This window comes from Leopardus geoffroyi, chromosome A1 (assembly GCF_018350155.1).
Source record: "Leopardus geoffroyi isolate Oge1 chromosome A1, O.geoffroyi_Oge1_pat1.0, whole genome shotgun sequence".
NCBI lineage: Eukaryota > Metazoa > Chordata > Mammalia > Carnivora > Felidae > Leopardus > Leopardus geoffroyi.
The window spans coordinates 123,052,975-123,078,400 of NC_059326.1; the positions used below are offsets into that span (position 1 = coordinate 123,052,975).

Consider the following 25,426-nt stretch of genomic DNA (forward strand, 5'->3'; position numbering starts at 1 on the left):
GAGGTCACTAGTGGCGAAAGGCCAATAGTGATGGGGCTGATTCCCCTCCGCGTCTGGGGGTCCGGTGGCTCGCAGGGGCAGAATAGTGGAGTCGGCGGTGGAGGCGGATTGCTCCCTCTGAGCCCTTTGTCTGGTAAAGGGCGGGCTTCCCACTGGAGCGTTTCCGCCTCCCGCTCTCGGAACAGCATCTGCCTCCCCCGGAGGGGGAGGATGGTGTTCTTCCAGCATCCTAGAGGGGTTATATGGGGGAGGAAAAATTAATTATTCTTCAGTACCCCCCTGTAGGACAGGGTAGAGGGGTGCTGAAGGCTGGGTAAGACTTTTCTTCTTCTTTGTCCCGTGCAAAGCAAGAATGGATTTGGCTCCAGAGGGAGCGGGGCTAGGAAGGGCTTAAGCCAAGAGGGTGGGTAGAGGGGTAGTCTGAGTCTGTCCCATAATGTCTGTCCAGTAAGTCCACAGAACAAAACAGAGAAACACAGAAACAGACAAACAGAGGGCCCCTAGAAAGTCTTCCAACTCCATGGAAGCAAAACTGAAAGCTAGCTTAGACCTTTGAGGGGATTCCAAGTATCTCCAAAACCGATGAGGGGATTCCACGTTCCTCCAAAGACGACGGCCTCACGCCGACCTGCGGGAGCAACCCGCCTCGTCTCAGACCTTTGAGGGGATTCCACGTCCCTCCAGAAGGGAGGATCGGAACATCTTCCGAAACTCCCAGCCCGTGGTCCTCCAGTGCATCCACTTAGACCGCGTCGGGCACTACCAGAATTCCAGAAATGAGCTCACACATAAAAGACAGACCAAACAGACAGACACTAACCATGGCCAGTCAGGCTCTCCGGGTCGGGGGTCCCTCGGGGGTCTTGGGGATCCCGGACGAGCCCCCAAATGTTATGCCCAGAATTCGTGATCCCCAAAGACCACTAGGGAGCCGAGTCCGATGCAAAAGCAAAAGAGCCTTTATTCGAGCTAGCTCGAGGTCAATCCCCTACCTGCACCGACGCAGCAGTGAGATACCAGGGAGAGAGCGAGTTTCAAAAGGACAAAGGTTTAATTGGGGCCTAGGGGCAGTTGGTGAGGTAATGGCTATGGCCTCAGCCGATTGGCTGGGGAAGGGTCCGAGTCCTGTTAGGCAGGTGAGGGGGGGGGGGTTACTCAAGAGGAGGAGGTGTGGTCAAGGTGAAGGACACAGAACAAGATGGAGTCAGCCGGCGTAGGCCTGCCCTTTCATTAATTAAGCTTATGCTTATAATAATTTAGCAATATATATGTATATCAAATCATCACGTTTGTACGTTACACTTACACTATGTTATATGTCAGTTATATATCAGTAAAGCTGGAAAAAAAGAAGAAATTGGCACAGTCTCTGGAAAATGCAGAAGGTGGCTTGTCTGAATTTATTGCCGAGAGTGTATTTTCAGTATTTTGAACGTGTATTTTCAGTATTTTGTAGGTGTTCACTCTTTGTTTAGTTACCTATATTATTAAAGGCTCTTTGTGCTGCATGCAAACATATTCTGGCTATTAAAATAGGAAACAAGACAAACAAAAGATTTATTGAAACATTGGAGTCACTTTCAGAGCCGGAGTGCTTTGGAAGGACCAGTCTCAGGACAGCTTGTGAGAACTCATTAGCAGTAGTACAGAGATCCTATATTCTAGATCTGTAATCATCATCAGCTCCATGATTTCAGTCTGGTCTTAACTGTCCACATCAATAATTCTGGGAGAATCTTTCTGGCTCCACTGGGTCAAGGTTTACAGGCATTCGATTCTCTATGACCTAGTGGGCAAGAATGACAGCAATGGCTACTGGGGACCTGCCTCTGTGTGATGAGGTGGTGAGCAAATATAAGAGCTGCACTAGACTATTCGAGGACTCTTCCATCCCTGACACTCTATGCTATTCTTTGAGAATTATAAAGACTATCTGGAACAGTAATAATCTAGTTAATTAAAAAAAAAAATGTTGGCTTTTAGTTTACCTAGCCCAGGAGAATAGGCTCAGATGTATTTGAAAGACTTTGCAAAAGGATAGATGAAGCTTTTAACTCTGAAACTTCATATGTTTTTAGGAGTTAGAGTTTGTTCTTTAGTGTCCGTTTCAAATTCCTTTTTTGTCATTTACTGATTGTGTGACTTTGGACTTGTTACTTTATCTGGGCTTTGACTTTCTTATTTTGAACCATTCTTTGATTATTCTGGCCAATAATCACTTTTATATATTTTATATTTTTTGCATCATTAAACTTTAAGGATGCTCAGGAAAGTTACTACCACCAACAACAAAAATCTCATTTAAATAGGGTATGTGACCCCTAAGAGGACACATGTCCTCTGACTTCTAGAGGCAAGAAGGCAAAATCAGGATGTTCAGAATAAGCTGTATTTGGTTGAGCCAGGTCCTGAATCCTGAGAACTTGCTTGGAGCTGCTTTGGGGCCTCGGACTCGTGAAGCAGAACTGGAAAAGCAGGATTTGCTCCCCTTGGGTTATTCTGGAGCCATGTTGGGTGTGTCCTTAGAAATACAAGCCAGATAGAGGGAAACAATTACCAGCTATAGAGGGTTTAAGATTTAAGAAAAATAAGAGTTTCTAATCTTTAACATTTGCATGCCTCCACACTTTAAAATGGGAGATGATTTATAATGAAATCAACTATAATACATATTTGAGGAAATAAGCAACAACAACAAAAATGAAAATACAAGATATATGTGGTAAGGATGAGCAACAAGGATGAAGGGAGAATGCTCACAGGTTAAACTCAGAGATGAAATGAGTCATCAGTTTCACTTTGAGTTTCTGGATAGACATGAAAAGAAAATGAAAGAAATAGACCATGCGACAATAATCTTAGAAAAGGAGCAGTTTTTAGGGAGGACAATTTTTTTTCCTCTAAATTTTGCAGGAAGCTTTTCCCATAAGACGTCATGGAGTGGATATTAAGTAAAGTCATGCCCAGCTGCAGTTTTGCTCATCAGCTGCATGAGCATTAAATGTATTTAGTGCCCCCCTCCCCCTGCCCCCACACACACCCAGTGTATTTATTCCCAGGTCCCTCCCTTGGAAGTTCTGACTCAGCAAGACTAAACATGTGATCTACTGGGTCCATAGTATATTTTTTCTTCATTGAAAACATGTAATTAGAAATTAAGATTCAGAAAGTACTTTCCTAATTTTTATTTCTTTTGATAATAGCCTAGTGAGGTTCATCAGATTTTTTTTTTTTAACAAGAAAGGTAATTTATACCTTAAGGTGTCTAGTGACTTAAGACGCTAGGGGACTTGAATCCTTATGATTCATTTCAAGTGATGCTGGACAACAGGAAATATGATTTTAAGTCTATTAAGATAAAGAAGTTTTACCAATGTGATTGAGCAGAGGTTGGGAGGGTCTCAGATTAGTTAAGTGTCCAGTCTATTGGATGATTTGCTTCTGAGACCTTGCCCCCCTTTGTTCATCATCTGAGAATGTGAGCAGAGGTTCACCTTCTTGGTAAAGATCTTTTAATGCCCACTCCTTTTTCCAGGTGTTTCTCCTTATTTCCTTCCTCCAAGGCATGTCCAAGGCACTTTTATACATAACTGTATCGTTTCCCTCCACAGTCCTGGGGTACACTGTCCCAACTGATAGCCCAGACTATCGACTTCTCAATGGCTGGACATCATTATTTATCTTGATAGTACTGGCAGAATAGTAGGTACCGATTAAATAAGCACTAAAAGAATAAAATATGTAAGAAAGGGGCATATGTTGTAGAAGGAAGATGGGATATCTATGTATCTATTTATCTATCTTAATTTAGGGAATATGTAGAACTTTGGCCACATTTTGTATACTGGGGCATTGCTGTGAGTCACTTAATTCTAAAGTGGTGACTTGATTTTGATTAGATGTGGCAATTATCATACATGTGCAACTTTTAAAGCTACTTATTAAATGCACAGTCACTATTGTTTAAAGAGACACTCCTGACCAAACCATTCAAAATGTAATCTTTGCCTTAGAGGCTTCCTTCTTTCTAGCCCAATTTTTTAATATCCCTAAATTGAGCCATTCCTCCCAGCCCATTAGAGCATCTATAATTGCTTCATGAATCTACTCAAAGTTTTTTTATACACAGTTAAAAAAAAATCTGGCATTAAGATCTGGAACAATTAAGTTCCCAAGATTTTTAACATTTTCATAAGGAGTAAAGTGAAACTCAAGGAGGCCAATAGACAACCAGTAAGTAGCCAAGTTAGAATTTGAACTTACTTTTTCTCTGTGTCTTCTGCTCTTTCTAACCCTTCATATTGCCTTGTCTGTTGGACTGGCTTATACACTGAACTGCTAGGGTAGCACTCTAAAGATTAAGGGTGTGGGTACCAATGGGTAGAGGTGCATCCCAGCAGCCTGAATGAATCAGCTAAGGGTCAGGACACCTGCAACAAGAGGTAGGCTATTCCCTGAGATGATGGAAACAGAAACATGCAAACATAAGTGAATGTTTTTAGAAACGTAGCTGGCTTTGGCATGAGAATCAGATGTGTCTGGGTTGGGCTTGTTTTGATTCTAATGCCCAGGACTGGCTTCTGTCCTTAGAAGCTCATGGAAAAGAGTGGACTAAGTCCCTGAGTAATCTGATAGTAGGTTGCTGAGCTTACATTACTAAGACCTAGGTTAGGAAATGAAGACAGTAGGGAAAAGGAGGATTCCTAGACAAGATACGAAATAGAAGTTGAGAAAGGCCATGCTTCCTGGAGATGCATGTAAGGTAACTCAGTTAACCACAGGTGTAGTGTTTTATTTCTATGGGAAACTTGAAGGCCTGTGTAAGATCACATAGTGTTTTCAAGTGCCTCCTCCTACAATGGTCTCTGCTCTCCACTAGCACAACTGCTTAGTAACAGAAGGCACACCCAGAATAAGGCTGCCTACGTTCACATCTTTCCCTCTTCCCTTACTAACATGGCCATGTTAGTGACTTGGTCACATTCTTTACTTACAAAATTAAAGAAGAGGAAGAATACCATGTCATAGTGGTGTTTGAATTAAATTAGGTACTACATACATAACACTCTGCTTAATGCTTAATACAGAGTAAGTACTCAGTTCATGGTAGCTGCTGATATAATAGTTACCTTCCCAGCTATATCATTTCTGTTTTGATATTTCTGTCTTTTCAGGAAAGAATAGAATAAGGAGAAAGCAGGTGTTTCTGAGCGCTCAGACTATACTGTTTGTAGTTCCCCCTTTTTTGTGGTTTTGCTTTCCGTAGTTCCAGTTAACCCACAGTCAACAGAGGTCTGGAAGCAGATCCTCTTTCTGATATAATGTCAGATCATCAACAGAAACCTAACACTGTATCACAGTGCCTGTGTCATTCACCTCACTTCATCTCATCATGTAGCCATTTCATCATCTCACATCATCAAAAGATGAGGAAGGGGGAGTACAGTACAATAAGATTTTCTGAGAGAGAGAGAGAAACCACATTTACATAACTTTTCTTGCGGCATATTATAATTATTCTATTTTATTATTAGTTACTGTTGTTAATCTCTTACTGCGCCTAATATGTAAATTAAACTTTATTATAGGTAAGCATGTAGAGGAGAAAACATATATATGGGATTCGTACTGTCTACGGTGTCAGGTGTCCCCTGGCATCTTGGAATGTATCCCTCACAGATAAGGGGGGACTACTCTAAATACAACTGTATGGGACTAGAGAGCTTGTTAGTCTTTTCTCCTGGAATGAGGTTCAGCAGAGCTCACTCTTCTCATGAGTAACTAATTGCACGATTACATGGGCCCTTCTATTTTAGTGCACACACTCCCCTCACGTCATAGGTGCTGTGTGCGCAAGGCAAGTTACTGATAGCATTGTAGCAGGACCAGGTCTCCTAACTCCCAGTGCTTTCTTGTTTCTGCCCATAGTTGGGCCTCCTCTCTTAAGATAATCTTATTAGGTCAGTGACTTTATGGTGATAAAAAATACTTCTATTTAAAATTAATTTTAAGAAACTACTGCAGGGGCGCCTATCCACCTAATGGACAGTACAGGTCTAGAAGTCCAACACATGTAGCTCTAGTCCTTTGGGAGCTCTTGGGATTCAATGAGAAACCTCAGTATCCTGATAATAATGTACGTGTTTGTGATTAAGATTGTCTGAATGGAGGGGACAGTCCAACCAATAATGATGTTGGTTAAGTGTCCAACTCTTGATTTCGGCTCAGGTCATGATCTCACGATTCATGGGATGGAGCCCCACATCGGGCTCTGTGCTGTCAGCTTAGGATTCCCTCTCTCCCTCTCTCTCTGCCCCTTCCCTGCATATGCTCTTGCTCTCTGTGATCTCTCTCTCAAAATAAGTAAATAAACATTTTTTAAAAATTGAAAAAAGAAACGAAAGCGAAAACAAACCAAAAAAACCCCGCTTTTTCTGCTTATAAGTAGGCATGGGGGTGCCCAAATCAATTGAATAAAATAAGACAGATCCTTTTTCTTTGTTAAACATTCTATTATTTTAGTTGTAAATTGTAAGTTAAGAATCACCTGGGGAAGTCATTTTGCTGAATGTTCTCCTTGTTTATCATCAAATTCCATAAATCCTCTTGAAAAATAAAAGAAAGAGAAAAAAGTGGATTATGATTGAGATTAAGCAAGAATATTAGAATGATCACTAGAATGTCTTATAATGTTTGAGCCACTATTTTTTTCTGCAGATTTTCCTATGTCATAAATAAAATAAGATTTAAGACTTCCATAACATTTGTAGTTTGCAAGCTATTTATGCATGATTATCTCTTTCAATTTGCCAACAAACCTATTCATGTGTGTCTATTCGCATATAAATTGTATAAGACAAATATTTTGGTGTATTTGTTTAGTAATATATCCCTAGTAACTAGAACAGTGCCTGGCATATAGTATAAATGAATAAATGTTGGAATTAAATATTAAATAAATGGATAAATTAATTTTTATCTCATATGGTGTATGAAAAAACTTCTAAAGCTCAAAGAGATTAAACAACCTGTCCCAGACACATGGCTGATAAATGGCAAAGCAAAGTCTAAAACTGGGATCTTCAGGATCTGAGGTTAGTATTGGAACCATTGTACTGAAAAGATAAAGATGATTAAAATGTGGCCTGTGAGGAGTTTACAGTCTAGTGGAAAAAATAGACACAATCAGATACAAGTAATTTAAAACAACTAGAGGGAAAGAAAATCGATGTGAAAGTTCCTACAAAGCATAATGAAATCCAAAGTATGAATACCTGCATGTTGTAATCGTAGGGGTCTGTGATGTCTTCACAGAGCTTGTCTTTGAATTGGACTTTAGAAAATGATTAGACTTTCTAGGTAAACAGAATGGAGTTGGAGTTGGGGACCAGACCTTGTTGGCAGACGGAAGAGCCATGTGCAAACATGTTAGGGGTTTATACATACATGACCGGTTCTGAAACAAATCATTTGTCATTAGGGGCATCGGGTGTTTGACTTCAGGAGTGAGATATGCAATTGATTGGCTTCAGGGAAGAACATTTAACACCAGTTGAATGCATTTGTTCTGATTTTGTAGGCTGTGGAAATTCAAGAAAAAAGGTTTCAAGAATGACGGTGATGGAACTTAATTTGTGTTTTTACTGTATAACTCTGGTAATAAGTAGAGGATGGTTTGGAGTGAGGACAGACAGAAACGGTGGAACTCACCATAAATCTAATAAAAAGAACTCAGTAAAGAGGTGATGAAGGACTCCACCAGGCCAACTAGTCAGTGGAGTTGAAGAAAAGGAATGATACAGGAGAAAAATTTAGAAGTAGAATATTCAGCAATGTGATGAAGGTGGTGACAAGCAAGAAAGATCCACAAGGACCCTGAGGTTTCTGGATTCCAGGTGGGTGGGGATGTGACATGTGAGGAGATAAGGAACATGTGAGGAGGAGCAAGTTTGTGGGGTGATGGGTTTGGGGAGCAGTTGTAGCAAGCAATTAATCATTTCAGTCTGTAGCTCAGAAAAAAGAAGGCAGTAGACATCTGATTTTGGAAGTCAGTGGATTCCAATACTACCCATGTGAAAACCCATGCAGGTTACATTTGGAGCTTTGAAGAGAAATATTTAAGGGGAAGATACATAAAGAAAAGCCCTACAAAAAGAATGAGAAAGAGTGGCTAGAGGTAGGGAGAGAAACAGGAAAATGCCATGTCATGGAAACCTAGCAGGTGAAGGGAAATTCACAACAATTGGAGCCTTGGGGGGGGGGTCAGAAGAATTAAGAATATGTATATTTTTCAGAACAATGGTGACCAGAATCCAGTTCACATGGCTCTAAGTAATCCAGAGTGGAGAAGGTGAGCTATTGTATTCACTGTCCTGAAAGCACATATCTAGTATTTTTACGTGCCTGACACACTACTTAGGCATCAAGATATGGAGTAAATAAAGACAATTCTCATCTTTATCAAGTACCCCATTCCTGTCATTCTGTCTTTCTACTCAAATCTCACTGAGTCTTTTAAGACCCAAATTGCACCTCATCTTTGCTATAAACATACCCCTAAGCGTCCTGGTATCAACCACAGCTCCTTTCTGTAGAAATTGCCTGTGATGTTTTGCTGACATTTATCTTATTTAGCATATTAGTCATTACTGCTTTTGCTGGGTCATCATACCATAAGGACTGCAAATCTTTGAGAAGGGATTTACATTTGAGTTTTTTCCTTCAAATTTCTGCCCCTACTTTGTGTATACTAAGTGCTTAGAAATACTTCTTGATGATCTCCTCCCACTCCCCATCCCCATCCTATCTATGGTCTTCCCTTGGACAAAGGACAGCTAGATTTTTCCCCTGAGCAAGGACTGCTATGTCTTTCAACAAAGATCCCCCAGGATTTCTCAGCCAAATTGCAGTAATAGGTTTTATATCTGATCTTGAAGATACCTTTCCTTAATTAATCAATTCAACAATTATTCACTAAGTGCCTCACTTAACCTATAAGGTACTGTGTTAGGGCCAGAAGCTAGTTAGATCTGGTCCCTATTTTCATATAGCCACATGATTGAAAATAAAGGTGGTGATATATGTTATAATTGCACTATAATTGCACAAGATAAAGTAATAGAAAACTAGGGAATGAAAGAAGATAGTGTTAATAAGAGTGATTATAGAATTGTTTTCTGAGGAGGTGACTTCTTAAGTTTATAAATTTTGAGAGAGAGAGAAAGAGAGAGAACGGCAGCAGGGCAGGGGAAGAGAGAGAGGGAGAGAATCCCAAGCAGTCTCCATGCTGCCAGCACAGAGCCCGAGATCACTACCTGAGCCAAAATCAAGAGTCGGACACTCAACCAACAGAGCCACCGAGGCGCCCCTCTGAGGAGGTGACTTTTAGATGAGCTGCAGGACAAGCACTAGCTACAAGAGAAGGGAAGAGCCTTTTAGGCAGAAACGAAAGCAAGGTCAGACAGCCTGAGATGGTTTTAAGTTCCAGAAACAGGAAAAACATCATTTATGTACAAAACAACGAGGAACAGAGAAGATGGTTGAAGTGGAGCTGCTGTTCCTGAACCCCGAGCTGACAGCAAGCAGTTCTCCAGTATTTCCAACAGTGAGCTTCCAGGGTTAACAGAGAAAAATAAAAGCACTATTATTTCATGTCTGGGGAATTCCCCAGGGAAGGAATAAAAAGAAATATTGTTTCAACTCCTTGCTTGCTGTTGTTTTGATTTACAACAATAGGAATTCAGCTGGAGTGTAATATGTACTTTGTACATAGTGGGCGTTGCTCCTGCTTGCTTGTCAGTTTCTTCTTGTTTACATTAACAGTCATTGTAACTCAGCAGTTGCAAAAGCAACCACAATAGAAAAATAACAATGCAAAAATAAGTATCTGTGAGTTTCAATAATTTGTGCATAAGGATGGTATGCAGAATCCTGCCCATCCACATGATAATATATTGGTCTAAGCAGATCACAGATTACAACATGGCCCCTGATGATTTCTAAAGAGAAGTGATTCTTAATCTGTTATTGGTCATAGACCCCTTTGAGATTCTAATAAAAGTCAGAAGCATTTTCCTTAGAAAAATGCAAAGATGCACACTTACACAAAGTGTGAATAAAAATTTAAAGGGTATGCAGACCATCAAGGCCCAGCCTTGTAGTCCAGAGCATTAAATCAAGGGCTTTCAAAATTGATGGGATATCAGAATTACCAGAAAGCTTGTTCTAAAGTGTACCCTTAGCTTTGTCCTAGGAAGACACAAGATGGGATGAAGGAAAACTCATTTTGTATAAATTCTCCAGGAGAGTATAGACCACACATTGTCAAACTCTGCTTAGGGATCTAGGAAGGAGAGAATTAGAGACAGAGACTCCGTGAGGTGGAGATTGAAAGCACCTGGAAATTCAGAACAAACTGGATCCCAGAGAGCTGAAAGTGGGGAGATTACTGTGGGGCAAATAAGAACAGGGTGAAGTAGATGTGAAAATCAGAGCCTATGTAGACTGGAGTAAGATGTGTTAGGAGTTGTGTGCAGGGGCTCGGAAGCAGGTGGAGAACATTGGGAAGATTCTGGGCTGTATGCGCTGCCACCATGGCAATCCCTCATGATCAACACTCATATGAGAGGTTGTCTAGATTGTCTCTGAGGAGAGATCAGCTAGTCTCTCTAACCCTCTTGAGTTTCTCAAACTAGAAAATAAAGGCGGGACTCAGCACATGTATCACTAATGAACACATCACTACCCACCACCTTCACCAAAGAATTACAGTGCCTGCCCTGGGTGGGTCCTTTATTCCTTTAACTTTACAGATGAGGAAACTGAGGCACTCAGCCAGGGAGGGCCTTGCTCAAGGTCACCCAGCCAAGTAGCACATATGTCAAGACCGGAACCTGGCTTTCTGTTCCCTGGTCCAGTGCACTTCCTCCTTCCTACTTGGTCTCGAGATTAAAAATATTTTACGGAAGCACTTGTTGGAAATGCGTGCACTCCAAAAGAGTTCAGGGAAATTCATTCAGATGCAAATATATCTCAAGATAGGGCAATACTTTTCAACTCAAATAATACATTGTCATGCACCACAGTTTTGTTTCTCATTCATTTTAATGCAATGCGGTCATTACCAACAGCAAACTGGACAAAAGCAAGGTTTGTCACAGTGCTTACGTGCTCCTCGTCATGGAGCGGAGGATGAACTCCACTGCATTCTCAATGATCTCTGTGCCCAAGAGGTTTAGGAATTTTGGAAAATCTGGCTCTGTTTTTTTGTCTGAGTCATCTGGCTTGTCCTCTGGTTTGTCATCTGAAAAACAAAACAGAATCTCAGAAGTGATTCTCTGCAACAAGAAAGGGAAGCCTCTTTTCTTTGAAGGGAACCCTTAGACCGCTTTTTACCCCCTTTCATTAATTATACAGCCTCGTACAGTTATATTTGTTGAACATTTAATGCCTGCCTGGCCAAAGTCATCACATGCATCATCTCAGTTGTTCCTAAAAACAGGTGTCGATACTTAGGTAGACATTGATTTCCTTTCTGGTTGAGAAAATTGAAGCTCATGGAAGTCAAGTAACTTGTCCACAGTTAAGCAGCCAGTTCCAGCATTGAAATACAGAATGCCCATTTTAATGTACTTTTCTCCATGCAATCCTGGCAAGCGGTAATGAGAATAATGATGGCATAATAATGGGTAGCATTTGTTGAGCATATACCTATGTCAGACAAGCTAATATGTTGTTACATCATTTTATTCTCACAGCAGCCCTGTGAGGTAGGCAAAACTCTTATCTCAAGTTAAAGTTCAAGAAGTGGAAGTTGAGAGAGGTTTACGAGGTGGTTCAAAGTCACAGAGTTATTAGTAAGCAGCCAAAACAGAATTCAATCCCATGTCTGACTAGTACTAAAATCTGGATTTGTAAGCACTCTGTGCAGAACTGCATAATGCCCCCCCCGCCTTATTAACGATAGAAATATCTTTGTTTCTTTATATTGTCTAATTTTTCTACCACAGAGATTACTTATAAAATACAAGTTATCAACAACAAAAATGAGCTGAATAGCCTTTGACAGCAAAGCTACGATCTAACCACAAGTGTAAGATTGAAAGTAGAATAATAAGGATGATGACAAGGAGAAATTCTATCATTTGTACATCATTTTATAGTTCTGTAAATAATGACTTTGTAAATGCTGTGTGATTTTACCCTTGACCAGTCTTACGAGGGATGCAGTTCTTAGTTCACTGGACTAAGAAACTGAAAGGATTAAGTGACTTGCAAGAGACCTCGCAAATAGCAAGAGAAGATGGAACTATAAATTCAGGTTTCTTACCCTTAACTTTTAATCAAGTGCCTTTTGCAATGAGGACCAAGGGTCCAGGGAGTGAGGTTGGTGACATGCAAGTTCCCCTTGGGGCGTTTTGGCTTTGCTTAGTGGTCTCACTGGTTCAGGAGATTCAAAGTAATGGAAGAGTGGCAGTTAGTAGCTTCAAGTGGACTCCCCTCTGGACGCTGGTGCCAGGATAAAGTGGGATTTTTGTCTTTTAGTTTTAGTGTAGCCTCACACATAGTGTTGCCAGATTCAGTAAATAAAAATACAGGATACCCAATTAAATGTCAGATACACAACAATTTTTTTTTAAATTTTGGTATAAGAATGACCATGCAATATTTAGGTCATATTTAAACTAAAATTGTGGGGCATCTGGGTGGCTCAGTGGGTTAAGCGTTCGACTTCAGGTCATGATCTCTGTGGTTTGTGAGTTTGAGTCCCTCATTGGGCTCTGTGCTGACAGCTTGGAGCCTGAAGCCTGCTTCACATTCCGTGTCTCTTTCTGTCTCTCTGCCCCTCCCCTGCTCACTTTCTCTCTCTCTCTCTCTCTCTCTCTCTCTCAAAAATAAATAAACATTAGAAGATTATTCATTGTTTATCTGAAATTCAGATTAGACTGGGTGTCCTGTATTTCACATGGTAACCCCACCACAAGTTTTGATTCAAAGAGTTCCAACATCTAGGCACTGTTCCCCAACTCTGAATGAAGGAGACATCACTAGCTTTTAGTGTGGAGGCTGTCAAAAATTATGTTAGAAGGCTTGCATCTGTATTGTATCCTAAAATAGAAACTCTTAGTCAAAACATGTGGCTTTCAATTTTGCAAACATTTGTTGTTTACTATGCCACAAGAAAAGATTTGATAGGAGCACCAGACTGGGACCTATAACCAAAATCAGTATACCAATTACTTATTCATTCAGCTGTTAATGTTTTCATTAAGTATTTTTTTTCAGCTTACTATTAGGTACATAGCATATGCTAAGAGTTGAGATATGAATGAACATACTAGACATGATCCTTACATAAAGTGCAGGGCCACCTCAGTGACCAGAATTGCTTTCTGTTCTCATCACTGGAAGAAGGAAAGATAATGCCAACTGAGCAGGTACTGGGATTGTGTTTTCATGATGTGCCTTAATCTTTATTTAGTTCAGTGAAGGTATTAACAGTTTTATAGAAGAGAAAACAGGTGCTCAGAGAAGTTAAATGACTCACCTAAAATCATACATCTAGAATGTGGTTGAGCCAGGGTTTGAACCTAAATTGTTTTAACTACACAGAGCACATTATCTACATGATATAATACTATCTTCAAGCAGTTTCCCCTGAAGACATTTACCAGGTACAAAACAGCAATTCCTTGCATGAAAAGTGAGTTCCTTTTTCCCGTGTTGCTATATGGTTACTTGCATAATAAGTTAATTTTATTGACTTTTTATTTTAATACGACACAAAATGCTAGCCTGTCAATATGCAAAGAGCCCTAGTTTGGAATATGTGTGAAGTTTGGATCATAGGCCCCAGTCCTTGAACCACATCTATATTAGGAGGTTTTAGAGTATGATGGACCATATGTTTTGGAGTCCTATATACCTGAGTTTGATTCTTGTCTTCAACAAAAAAAAATCCACCATGGAACCTTGCACACAATTCTTGAATACTTTGTCTTTCAATTTATTCATTGTGTTATTGTCAAGATTGAAAGATATTTTATATATCTTTCACATGTAAAATATCTATGAAATGTGTATATATATATGTATACATATATATGTATACATAGATATATACATATATATATACATATATATATATATATATATATATATATATATATATATATACACACATACATACACTACTTATCACAGTACCAGGCCCAAGGTAAGTCCGCAATAAATGCTTGCTGTATTATCATGAATATATATTATATATAATATAATGGGTGCATATATATAATAAATTATATATAATATATAATAATGGGTACATATATTATGAACTATAATGTTAATAATAATAATAGTAGCAACAAAATGATTAATATTAGCTTTTTCCTGTAGTGCTTTAGGAGATTATGAAAATTTAAAAAAGTGGTTAAAATATTAAGAAATTTGAAAATGTTGAAAAACAGAAAAACAAACAATAAAAATCAAATTTGAAATACTGTAAACAAACTATTAAAGCTAATAGCAGAATATTTTTTCTTTTCAAATATAATATGGACTGGCCTTTATTTACATTAACTACTTGGTTGAGTTTTTCAGTCAATGTAATTATAAAGTTCTGAAAAAAATACAGTGCTGCTGATATTTGTATAGTATTTATTGTGTACAAAGTGATTATAAAGGCATATTCACTTGACCAGGTGAAGTTGATTGTTGTCCCATTTTACAGATGAAGAAACTGAGGTTCAAAGCAGTGAACTGATTTAACCAGTTTTAGGGTTTATGAGAGACAGCTGGGGACTGGTCCTTAGGCTATAAATCTCACCTTTCACTTTGCTGTGTTGATTACTTAAGGAGTTGATGGACCCGGTAGTGTCTGAGGCCACCTCTTTGGTAATTCTGTTATAAATCTTTTTTTCTGAATTTTTGTTAATGTTTTATTTATTTTTGACAGAGAGAGGAGAGAGAGAGAGACAGAGACAGAGTACAAGTGGGAAAGGGGCAGAGAGAGAAGGAGACACAGAATCTGAAGCTGGCTCCAGGCTCTGAGCTGTCAGCACAGAACCCCAACGCGGGGCTTGAACTCATGAACCATGAGATCTATCGTGACCTGAGCCAAAGTTGGACGCTTAACCAGCTGACCCACCCAGGTGCCCCTGTGATAATTTCATTAGAGTGTGTGTCTGTATATTGTGCTGGTGGACTCTGGGTGGCTGAGGGTGTTGAGTTCTGCCAAGTTACATTTAGAAAAGCAAAAGGCTCTGTTACTAAATATTTGCACTGGCTTTGTTTTCTGACCTATCCTTCTGAATTGAGACCAGTCAAGAGCTCACCATTTTCTGCAGGCCAAAAGTAATGAGAATTTTGCAAGCTGCCTTGTGGTCCCCTATATCCTTGGAACGGGCATAACAGAAGTAAGCATGGGGCATGTGGGTGGCTCAGTCCTGTTAAGCATCTGAGTCTTGACCTTGGCTCAGGTCATGATCTCACTGTTTGAGATCATGCCCACGTCAGGCTCTGTGTTGACAGTGCTGAACCTGTTTGGGATTCTCTCTCTCCCTCTCTCTCTGCCCCTTCCCTGATGTTGCTCTCTCTCTCAAAATAAATAAATAAATAAATAAATAAATAAATAAATAAATAAATAAATATTAAAAAAATAAATCTTTAAATAAGAAGTAGGCATTTAATCATAACGGACAGAATGGAAGGACTGGGGATTTCAGACCCAGGCATGCCACGTCTACCTGTGTCTATGCCCAAGTGACTTTCCTTCTGCAAGTTTTGTCTGTCAGCCTGCCAAAGGAGCATGATAAAACTTGGCATTTTTACTTAAGAGGATTATTATGAGAATCAAATGAGATAATATGTGATAACAATAGCAGTTAACATTTATTGGGTGCTTATTAGGGACCAGATATTTTTACAGTTTTTGTCTCTAATTTTCATGATAACTTTATGAGAAAGTTAACTATTGATATTCCCTTCAACGTGTGAGGCCCAGACAGGTTAACTAACATGCCTGAAGTTAGATTTCTGATTAATGGTAGAACCAGGCCTAGGAGTCTTACTCCAGAGTATACATTTTTTTCCCTCCAAACATTATTAGTTAGAATCATCAAAAAATAAATTCCCCTCCCGGCTGTCAAGAAATTTATAATATGATAGTGTCGCGGTATCACATGACTACATAAGAAAAAAGGTCATTCCAAACTTCATTCATTCACTGAGGGTAGAGGCTGTAATTGAAGCACATTTGAATAAAAATCCTTTCTTTTTGTTAGAAGATCTGCCTCTTGGGGGACTTTAACACTCCACTTACAGAAATGGATAGATCATCTAGACACACGGTCAATAAAGAAACAAGGGCCCTGAATGATACATTGGATCAGATGGACTTGACAGATATATTTAGAACCCTGCATCCCAAAGCAGCAGAATATACTTTCTTCTCAAGTGCACATGGAACGTTCTCCAAGGTAGATCACATACTGGGTCACAAAACAGCCCTTCATAAGTTTACCAGAATTGAAATTATACCATGCATACTTTCAGACCACAATGCTATGAAGCTTGAAATCAACCACAGGAAAAAGTCTGGAAAACCTCCAAAAGCATGGAGGTTAAAGAACACCCTACTAAAGACTGAATGGGTCAACCAGGCAATTAGAGAAGAAATTAAAAAATATATGGAAACAAACGAAAATGAAAATACAACAATCCAAAGCTTTGGGATGCAGCTAAGGCAGTCCTGAGAGGAAAATACATGGCAATCCAGGCCTATCTCAAGAAACAAGAAAAATCCCAAATACAAAATCTAACAGCACACCTAAAGGAAATAGAAGCAGAACAGCAAAGACAGCCTAAATCCAGCAGAAGAAGAGAAATAATAAAGATCAGAGCAGAAATAAACAATATAGAATCTAGAAGATCTGCCTCTTGTCTCCTAGTCCAGTGCTCTTTCTGCATTGCCCAAAGTCCCCTTCCCCCTCTCCCCTTTATGTTCTGGAGCAGTGCTGCCACCTCCCTGCAATCCTGGCTGACAGTGCACAAGGTATGAGCTGCGGTCAGAAGCACTTACCTGCCTGGCAAGTCAGGATTAAGACCAGTAGTCCCAGGACAATCGTCAGCCGTAGTGCTGAGACAGCCATGCTTGTAGCACTGGGTATCTGTGCAGATAAATCATTCAGATGCACCCAAAGACTTCCTCCATTTATAGGGCATTTATAGGTGACATCACCTGCTATGGAATTTAGGTTGTTGCTCAAGATATCTGCGCAGCTTGCTGTTGGATCTCTACTGATGAACCCTGCCCTGTCTTTTAAACCAAAGTTTTTCATATAGGGGAAGAAAACCCCTGTTGATTTTTCTACTGTGTATTTTATAAACAGCACTGGAGTAACTCTTTTAGAGAGACTTCCAGTGCCAGCATTAATGATTCGATAGTTATCAGGCAGAGTTACAATGCAGGGCCAGGGAGGAAGCAACAAATCAGATTGGTGAGGTGTGCCTCCTCCCCTATCCCCCTCCCTGTGCACTCTGCTTATTTTCCCATGCTCTGAACTAATTGCTTGTCCGCACATGGGCACGCCCATTCACACCCTCATGTCTTTACCTCATGTTCTTTAGTTTTCCCTGGACATCCTCCCCATCATCTCCCTTAGAGCATTTCTACTTATTCCTCTGGCTCAGGTTTACATGCCCCCTTCCCTGGGAAACCTTCCTGATGATGATGATTCCACCCCACTCCAGACAGTTGCTCTATCGTTTGCCTTCTAGAACCCTGGCATGTTGTTTGAGAACTAAGTATTTGAGTTCTCTTCTTCTTTGGTCCATGTATCAAAGGGCAGAGTGTTTTATTAACTCCTGAATCTTCAAGGGGCTTAGTATGGATTTTCTAATTGGTCTCAGCTTTGACTTCATGTCCTTGGGAAGCTTGCTGTGGTTCTTCCCGGCAGAGGTGGACACTCTGCTCTGTGCCTGATAGGTGTGTGTTTACCGTCTCCACCAATACGCTGTAGGTTCCTTAGGGTCAAGACTATCTTCTTCAGAATTGAATACATGTCACTCAATGCATGTAGCAAACATTAAAAAAAGAAAAGAAAAATAAATTTTTGCACTCAGTGAAAAGGAATATTGGGATTGAGATGCTACTATGGATTTCAGGTGCAAAATACTATCCCTATGGAATACAAGTGCTCAATGGGGTAAAATTTGGTTCAAGTCTATATGACATTGGTTATCCTGATAACTGCTAATCCTGATAATTTATCCTGATAAATTTAGTTAATTGGGATGAGGCCTTAGTTTAGGAACTAAATAAAGTTCCTAAACTTAGAGATTGACCAAAACATATACACTGTGAGTATCAGAGGGCCCTATCATATTAATTGAGGTGTGGAAACCGGAGGCTTGTCTGGTGTCACAGAACCAAGGCTAGGACATAGCCCTCTGACTCCCAGGTTAGTACTTCCTGCAAGGCAACACATTGCTCTTAAAAGCCATCAGGCAGCTCTGCTTGGACCCTTCCAGGTCTCTCCAACCTATCTTCTTAAAAAGACTCTGATCCTGTTTCTCCTATGCAAGGGGTTGTGATCTAGAGATAGTATCCGTAGTAGGAAGGTTTCAAAAGTTAGATTTATGCCTTCAGAGTCACTACTTAAGATTGAGCATTGTGCTTGTCCTGTAGTGTTAGTGGGAAAATAACACTCAAGCTTCCTCTGTTAGCCAGGCCATCGGCCCCGATATGTGACTGTATTCACATGGGAAAGGCTAACAATGCCTACTGCTTTGCACAAGCTTTGAGCCCTCAGGGGGCTCTAATTCACCATAAGAACACTGTACAGGCGAGCAAAGACTGAATATTGTAGCCTGGGAGAGAGCTTTTGAAGGATACCATCTAAATGGGCATGCAGAGAAGTTCCTGACTCAGCTTTCAGTGGTCTGGTGTCAAGGAAATAACACCACTTTCAGGGTCAGGATAGTTGGATTCTATGACTGTCAGTGACTCATTGTGTGATCCTGACTAAATACCTTCTGGGTCTGATACTCAGTTTGCCGTGTTTTTTATCTCTTCTGTTGCTTTATTCCTTTTAGCTTCAGATTTCAGTTAAAATGCCTCTTTTTTGAGGAAAGCTGTGACTCTCTAATCTGAGTTCCCTCTATCATAATCTTTTATACACTCTGTATTCCCCCTTCTTTTTTAAAAAAAGTTTTTAATGTTTATTTACTTTTGAGAGAGAGTGCAAGTAGAGGAGGGGCAGAGAGAGAAGGAGACATAGAATCCAGAGCAGGCTCCAGGCTCCGAGCTGTTAGCACAGAGCCCAACACGGGGCTCAAACCCACAGACTTCGAGATCATGACCTGAGCCAAAGTAGGACGCTGAACTGACTGAGCCACCCAGGTGCCCCTGTATTCCTCCTTCTTAGCATTTCACTCTTTTGTTTGATTATTTAATGTCTCTCTTCCCAGGAGATGTTAAAATCCAGGATGGAAGGATTCTGGTCTATGTTGTTCACTGAGACAGCTCTGGTTTCCAGAATAGTACCTTAAAGTAGAAGATACCCAACAAAAGAAATGAATCAAAGAATAATTTTGAGAAAAGAAGCCTGGCCTTGTGTGATAGTTTTATCAGTTAATATCTGTGATGTTGGCAAATGATTGATGCCACTCAGTTTCCTCATCTGTAAAACTGGGACATAGTATAATTTGTGCCTATTTGTCTGCACTATTTAAGGATATAGGAGATAACAGATAAAATACCTGCTATGCCGTAAAGAAACTTTATTTGTTTTCTCAGTTTTATTGAGATACAATTGACATACATCACTATATAAGTTTAAGATGTACAGCATGATGGTTTGATTTACATGTATTGTGAAATGATCTCCACAACAGGTTTGGCCAACATCCATCTTCTCATAGATACAATGAAAAGAAAGAAAAAAGGAAAAAAAATTCTCCTTGTGATAACTCATAGGACTTATTCTCTTAACTTTCCTATGTGTTATAGTAGTGTTGGTCATAGTCACATTGTACATTATGTCCCTAGTACTTAGTATAACTGGGAGTTTGTATGTTTTGACCACCTTCCTCCAATTTCCCCTCACCCAAGCCTCTGTCTCTGGTAACCACAAGCCTGATCTCTTTTTCCTCTGAGTTTGGTTTTTTTGCTGGTGTTGTTTTTTAAATTCCACATATAAGTGAGATCATACAATAATTTGTGTGACTTATTTCACTTAGCGTAATGCCTTTAAATTCCATCCATGTTGTTACAAATGGTAGAATTTCCTTGTTATTTTTTATGTCTGAATAATATTCCACTGTGTGTATATGTGTGTGTGCACGCGCACATGTGTGTGTACAAAACAACCTCTTTATCCATTCATCCTCTGATGGCCAGTTAGGTTGTTTCTATGTCCTGGCTATTGTAAATAAGGAGCTTTCAATGTGTGCCATGTATATATATTTTTTAATTTTGCCTATTTATTTTGAGAGAGAGAGAGTGAACACACATAAGCTGGGAAGACAGAGAGAGAAAATCCCAAGCAGGCTCTGTGCTGTCAGCACAGAGCCCGATGTGGGACTTGAACCCACAAGCTATGAGATCATGATCTAAGCTGCAACCAAATGTCAGACGCTTAACCAACTGAGCTCCCAGGTGCCCCTATTGTGTGCCATATTAATAGCAATTAAGAAACTGTGACTTATCCTTCATTGGCATAAGCAAATGAATTTGCCTTTAGGTAGAGGAGAAACTGAGATTATGAAAGATGGTTTTATCCAGGCTGGGAAGAGGAAGATAAGGACCTTCCCCTGGTCCTTGCTGAGAAGATACGAGAATGAAAGGAATATGGAATTCTTTAATTCCTATGGACATTTCCATGCATAAATGAAAGTCATCAGAGTTCTTAGTGCAGAAAAGAATTGCAATGTAGAGTGGAAATCCCACAGAAAGATTTTGATGTATGTGTTACTACGGGTTAAGCATGGGCTTTGGGATCAGACAGAACTGGGTTTGAGTTTCAGATTTGCCACTTACAAGTTGTGTGACTTACCACCTTAGGAATATTTCCTAATTTACTTATGCTTTGGATCCAGTATCTATGAAATAGGAGTAATGATATCTCTCAGGGGTGTTACAAGGATCACAGGAGAAAATACATGCATACAGTTAGCACAGTGCCTTGTACATACTAAGTAAAACATAAGTGGTAGACTAATCATTCTCTTCTATTCCATTCCCTTCTGTTCTACCCTCTCCTATCCTATTATTCTATCCTGTCCTATCCTATCCTGTTCTATCCTATGCTCCTCTCTCCTGTCTTGTCCTATCCTGTTCTACCTTGAGTTGTCCCAGAGGATGTAGTGACAGTTAGCCATGCAAGCAGCATTAGGGTTAATAATAATAGGCCAATGTTGATTCTCTGGTTAGGTATCACCTTAGATGCAACATATCAGTGAAGCGTGTGGGAGGCGGCTATTATTATCCTAATTTATAGAAGGGAATTCAAGCTTGGAGAAATTAAGTAATTTGCCCAGGGTTACAAAATTATATATGAACTAGAGCAAGGGATCGAACTCAAGGATGTGTGAATTCAGAGTTTGTATTCTTTTTTTAAAAAGTTTATTTATTTTGAGAGAGACAGAGAAAGCATGAGCAGGGGAGGGGCAGAGAGAAGGGGGACCATGAGAATCCTAACCAGGCTCTATACCACCAGCATGGAACCTGATGCGGGGCTCGAACCCATGAACCATGACATCACGACCTGAGCCTAAGTGGGACACTTAACTGACTGAGCAATCCAGGCGCCCCTCAAAGTTTATATTCTTAACTATTACATTGTGTTGCATGGAAATGTGCTCAGGGCTGCTACTGGCAAAAAGCCTAGGTCAAACAAGTAAGCTTGCACTTGCCTGCTCGCTCACAGATCTGTCTGTGTCTGCTTTGTTTTTCCCATTAGTCTCTAGATTTCCCACTGATTTCTGAATGAAGATCTGAACCATCTTATTCACCTTTGTTGTAGCTCAGTTTGATGTGTCAAAGGTGCAGGATATAGAGTGCCTTCTTAATCGTTGGCAGAAAGTAAACCGGTGATAGGGCTATAGAATAAAACACAGGATGTTCCATTACATGTGAATTTCAGATAAACAGTGAGTAATTTTTTCATATAAGTATGTCCCACATATTTCACGGGACATACTTATACTAAAAAATATCTATTATTCAGTTGAAATTTAAATTTAACTGGGCATCCTGTACTTTTATTTGCTGAATCTGATAACCCTACCTGGATAGGCCCTCGAGAGTGTTTTCTTGCATTTCACCCCAGATCAGAGAGTGAAGGACAGGAATGGGGAGGAGGGGTCAGATAAATTATTAAAAGGTTGGGGCGCCTGGGTGGCGCAGTCGGTTAAGCGTCCGACTTCAGCCAGGTCACGATCTCGCGGTCCGTGAGTTCGAGCCCCGCGTCGGGCTCTGGGCTGATGGCTCAGAGCCTGGAGCCTGTTTCCGATTCTGTGTCTCCCTCTCTCTCTGCCCCTCCCCCGTTCATGCTCTGTCTCTCTGTGTCCCAAAAATAAATAAACGTTGAAAAAAAAATTAAAAAAAAAAAGGTAGTATATGAGAAGTTAAAATCACATATGGAAAATGGAAGTTGGAAGTTATTGAAGGACCCAGTTTCTCTTTACTGTCACATCCGGGACATGTTTTTCCCTTGTGCTCTTCATGAGGAAATTATTTGCCCCTCTCTTGTTTTTGGTTCACCCTAGGTAAAGGTTCAGACCCACCCTGGAAGGGATGCATGTGGCTTCAGGAAGGGCTTCCTTGTGCATGGTGTCCATGTACTGAGGAGTCACCATAGTCTTTGTCACCTTTCTACACAAAGCTTGTATCTTAGTTGATCCTTATGCCACTGGTCAGTTTATTAGTTTCTTATTCAATGGGCATTTATTGAGTGTGTGCTATTTGCCAGGTGCTCTGCTAGGCACGAAGGACAAGAAAATGCAAAGCACCAGTCTCTGACCTCACCTTTGTTGAGGAGGCAAATATGTAACCAAATGATTACAATTTAAATATGAGACATGCTGTGGGAGCTATGAACAGATTCCTATGGGAGTCTATCAGGTAGTGTTTAACATTGTCTTGGGAGGCAATCATGGAAGCATCATTTGTTTGGGGCATTGAAAAATAGGTTTGTGGGTGTTTACTATGCAAGCAAGTTGTGGAGAAGATGCTTCAGGTAGGAAACATGACATCTACAAAAACAAAGAGGCTTGAAGAGCATAACATATTTCCAGGAATGAACCTTCAGACTCTTGAGTGTTCTTAGAAGTAAAAATTAAAGTGAGCTAGCTGAATCTTGAAATTTGCTTTCATTAATGAACATTAAATAATACAGAGGGAGGGAGGGAGGGAGAAGAAAAAACAGAAAATGTTGGGAGGAGTAAGAAATCACAAATCATTAAGTATTAAAGCTCACAGTTAGTTTTTCTGCTGTTCTTATTTCCCTGTTACAATCTCAGACAAGTACATTGTCATCCATTCAATTATAAGAGTTAGAAATGCTAATTTTATTTAACTCATTTTCCACCATGAAACTTATTTGTTCAAAAAGTTCTATCAGTTCTCTTCTTAAATAGCCTTCAAATTTATCAAATTCTCTTCATTTCCACTGTTAAGTGTCATAGTTTGGGACTTTGTCTTGGCTGTTGCAGTAACAACCTCGTCTTCCTAATGTATGCCTCTCCCAACCCTTCAACATTGTTGCCATTTTTTTTAAAGGTTTATTTATTTTTGAGAGACAGACAGAGCACGAGTGAGGAAGGAGCAGAGAGAGGGGGACACAGAATCCTAAGCAGGCTCCAGGCTCTGAGCATCAGCACAGAGCCCATCGCAGGGCTCGAACCCACGAATCGTGAGACCATGACCTGAGCTGAAGTTGGTCGCTCAACCGATGGAGCCACCCAGGCACCCCAACATTGCTGACATTTTTATGTTTCTAAACATAATTATGTTTACAGTCTCTGTCATTTCCCTTCTCTAATTTTCCTGATTGCTTACTGCAGATGGATAAAGCCCTTCATGTTTTATTTTCCATCATTCTACTTTATCTTAGTCATAGTGTAGAATAAGTCTTACAGCACGGGTCTGCAGTCCGATGGCCTGGATTTCATTTCTGGCTTCATCAGGACTAATATTTATCTGGAAAGTACTTGAAATGCTCACACTAATTGTTTATATCCCATCCACTGTGGAGGGTCAGTCTCTGTACATTCCTTATTTTATTACATAATATCTTACCAGTTCCTAACAGTGAAATTTGGCAAGTTGCTAGTACTCTCCAAACTTTAGTCTCCATCATGAATATGAACATAACAGGAGTGTCAGCTTCATAAAATTTTTATGAGCATATGGGATGCCTAGGTGGCTTATTCAGTTGAGCATACGGCTCTTGATTTCGGCTCAGGTCATGATCTCAGGGTCGTGGGATTGAGTCCCATGTTGGGCTCTGTGCTGAATGTGGAGCCTACTTAAGATTCTCTCTCTCTCTCTCTCTCTGTCTTTCTGTCTCTCTGTCTCTCTCTCTCTCCCCCTTTCTCTCCCTCCCTCCCTCTATCTCTCTCCCTCTCCCCCACTTGTGCTCTCTGTCTCTAAAATAAAGAAATAAAAAAAAAATATCAGCATAAATGAGATTGTGCTGTAAAGACCTTAGCACAATGTGTGTCTAATACATGTTACTATTTGCATTATAACCTCCCACAACTCTTTAAGTATACAGCTTCTCCTTTTGCCTTACCGACCATACTTCCAGACTATTAGTTATTCCATCACTGTGTTAGTTTCACTTGGAATATCCACCTCCCACAAACTCATCCTTCAGAAAAACATAGTGACCACATTCTTGACCTAATCCATGGAAAAATTAATCCCTTCTGCTGTGGGCTTATTTGCACACACCTCTATTATAGTATGCATTATACTGAGTCATAGTTATTATTTTATATTTGACACCTTCATTAAGCTACAGGCTCCTCAAGCATGGGCCATACCTTATTTACCCTCAAATACTCTTTGCCTACAATCATGATTGGTAAGAAGACAGTGCTGAATAAATGCCATGAGTATTCAATGGATGCTAATTAAATGTGTGAATGGACAGCTGGGGCTAGAGGCAGAGGTAATTCTGGAGCCCCACTGGAATGAGAGCCAAAGCTCAGGCCAAGAGATCAAGTATCAATAAGGAAGGTACTTAAAAGTCCAGTGGCTTTTGTTTTTCTAGCAGCAAGAGTTGTGGCTGAAGGTGAAGCAACATTCCAGAATAGGTATTTGGTCATGCCTCACTTTGGCACATGGGATAGAATGAGAGGGACTTAAAATAAAAAAAAAGCACAAATTGATCACATGGAAATAATCATGTTACCCTAAATT

The 25,426-nt window shown here is 40.1% G+C and overlaps 1 protein-coding gene across 3 annotated transcripts; it reads right to left on the reverse strand.

The window, feature by feature from the left end:
- Positions 1-1,533: 1,533 nt before the first annotated feature.
- CA1H5orf46 (chromosome A1 C5orf46 homolog) lies at positions 1,534-17,443 on the reverse strand. 3 transcript variants are annotated; one of them, XR_006715866.1, is made up of 4 exons: positions 17,078-17,443; positions 11,124-11,302; positions 6,548-6,605; positions 1,534-2,521 (listed from the first exon to the last, which is right to left on the reverse strand). XR_006715866.1 is itself a non-coding variant. In XM_045493149.1 (4 exons), exons 1-3 carry the CDS (start codon positions 17,334-17,336, stop codon positions 6,557-6,559), a joined length of 444 nt encoding a protein of 147 aa, XP_045349105.1. In that variant the 5' UTR covers positions 17,337-17,435; the 3' UTR covers positions 1,534-2,521; positions 6,548-6,556. The 3 variants fall into 3 exon arrangements, 2 of the variants coding, with proteins under 2 accessions (XP_045349105.1, XP_045349096.1); XM_045493149.1 differs by having other exon boundaries at positions 11,167-11,302; positions 17,078-17,435; XM_045493140.1 differs by lacking the exon at positions 6,548-6,605 and having other exon boundaries at positions 11,167-11,302; positions 17,078-17,440.
- Between the last annotated feature and the right edge of the window lie 7,983 nt (positions 17,444-25,426).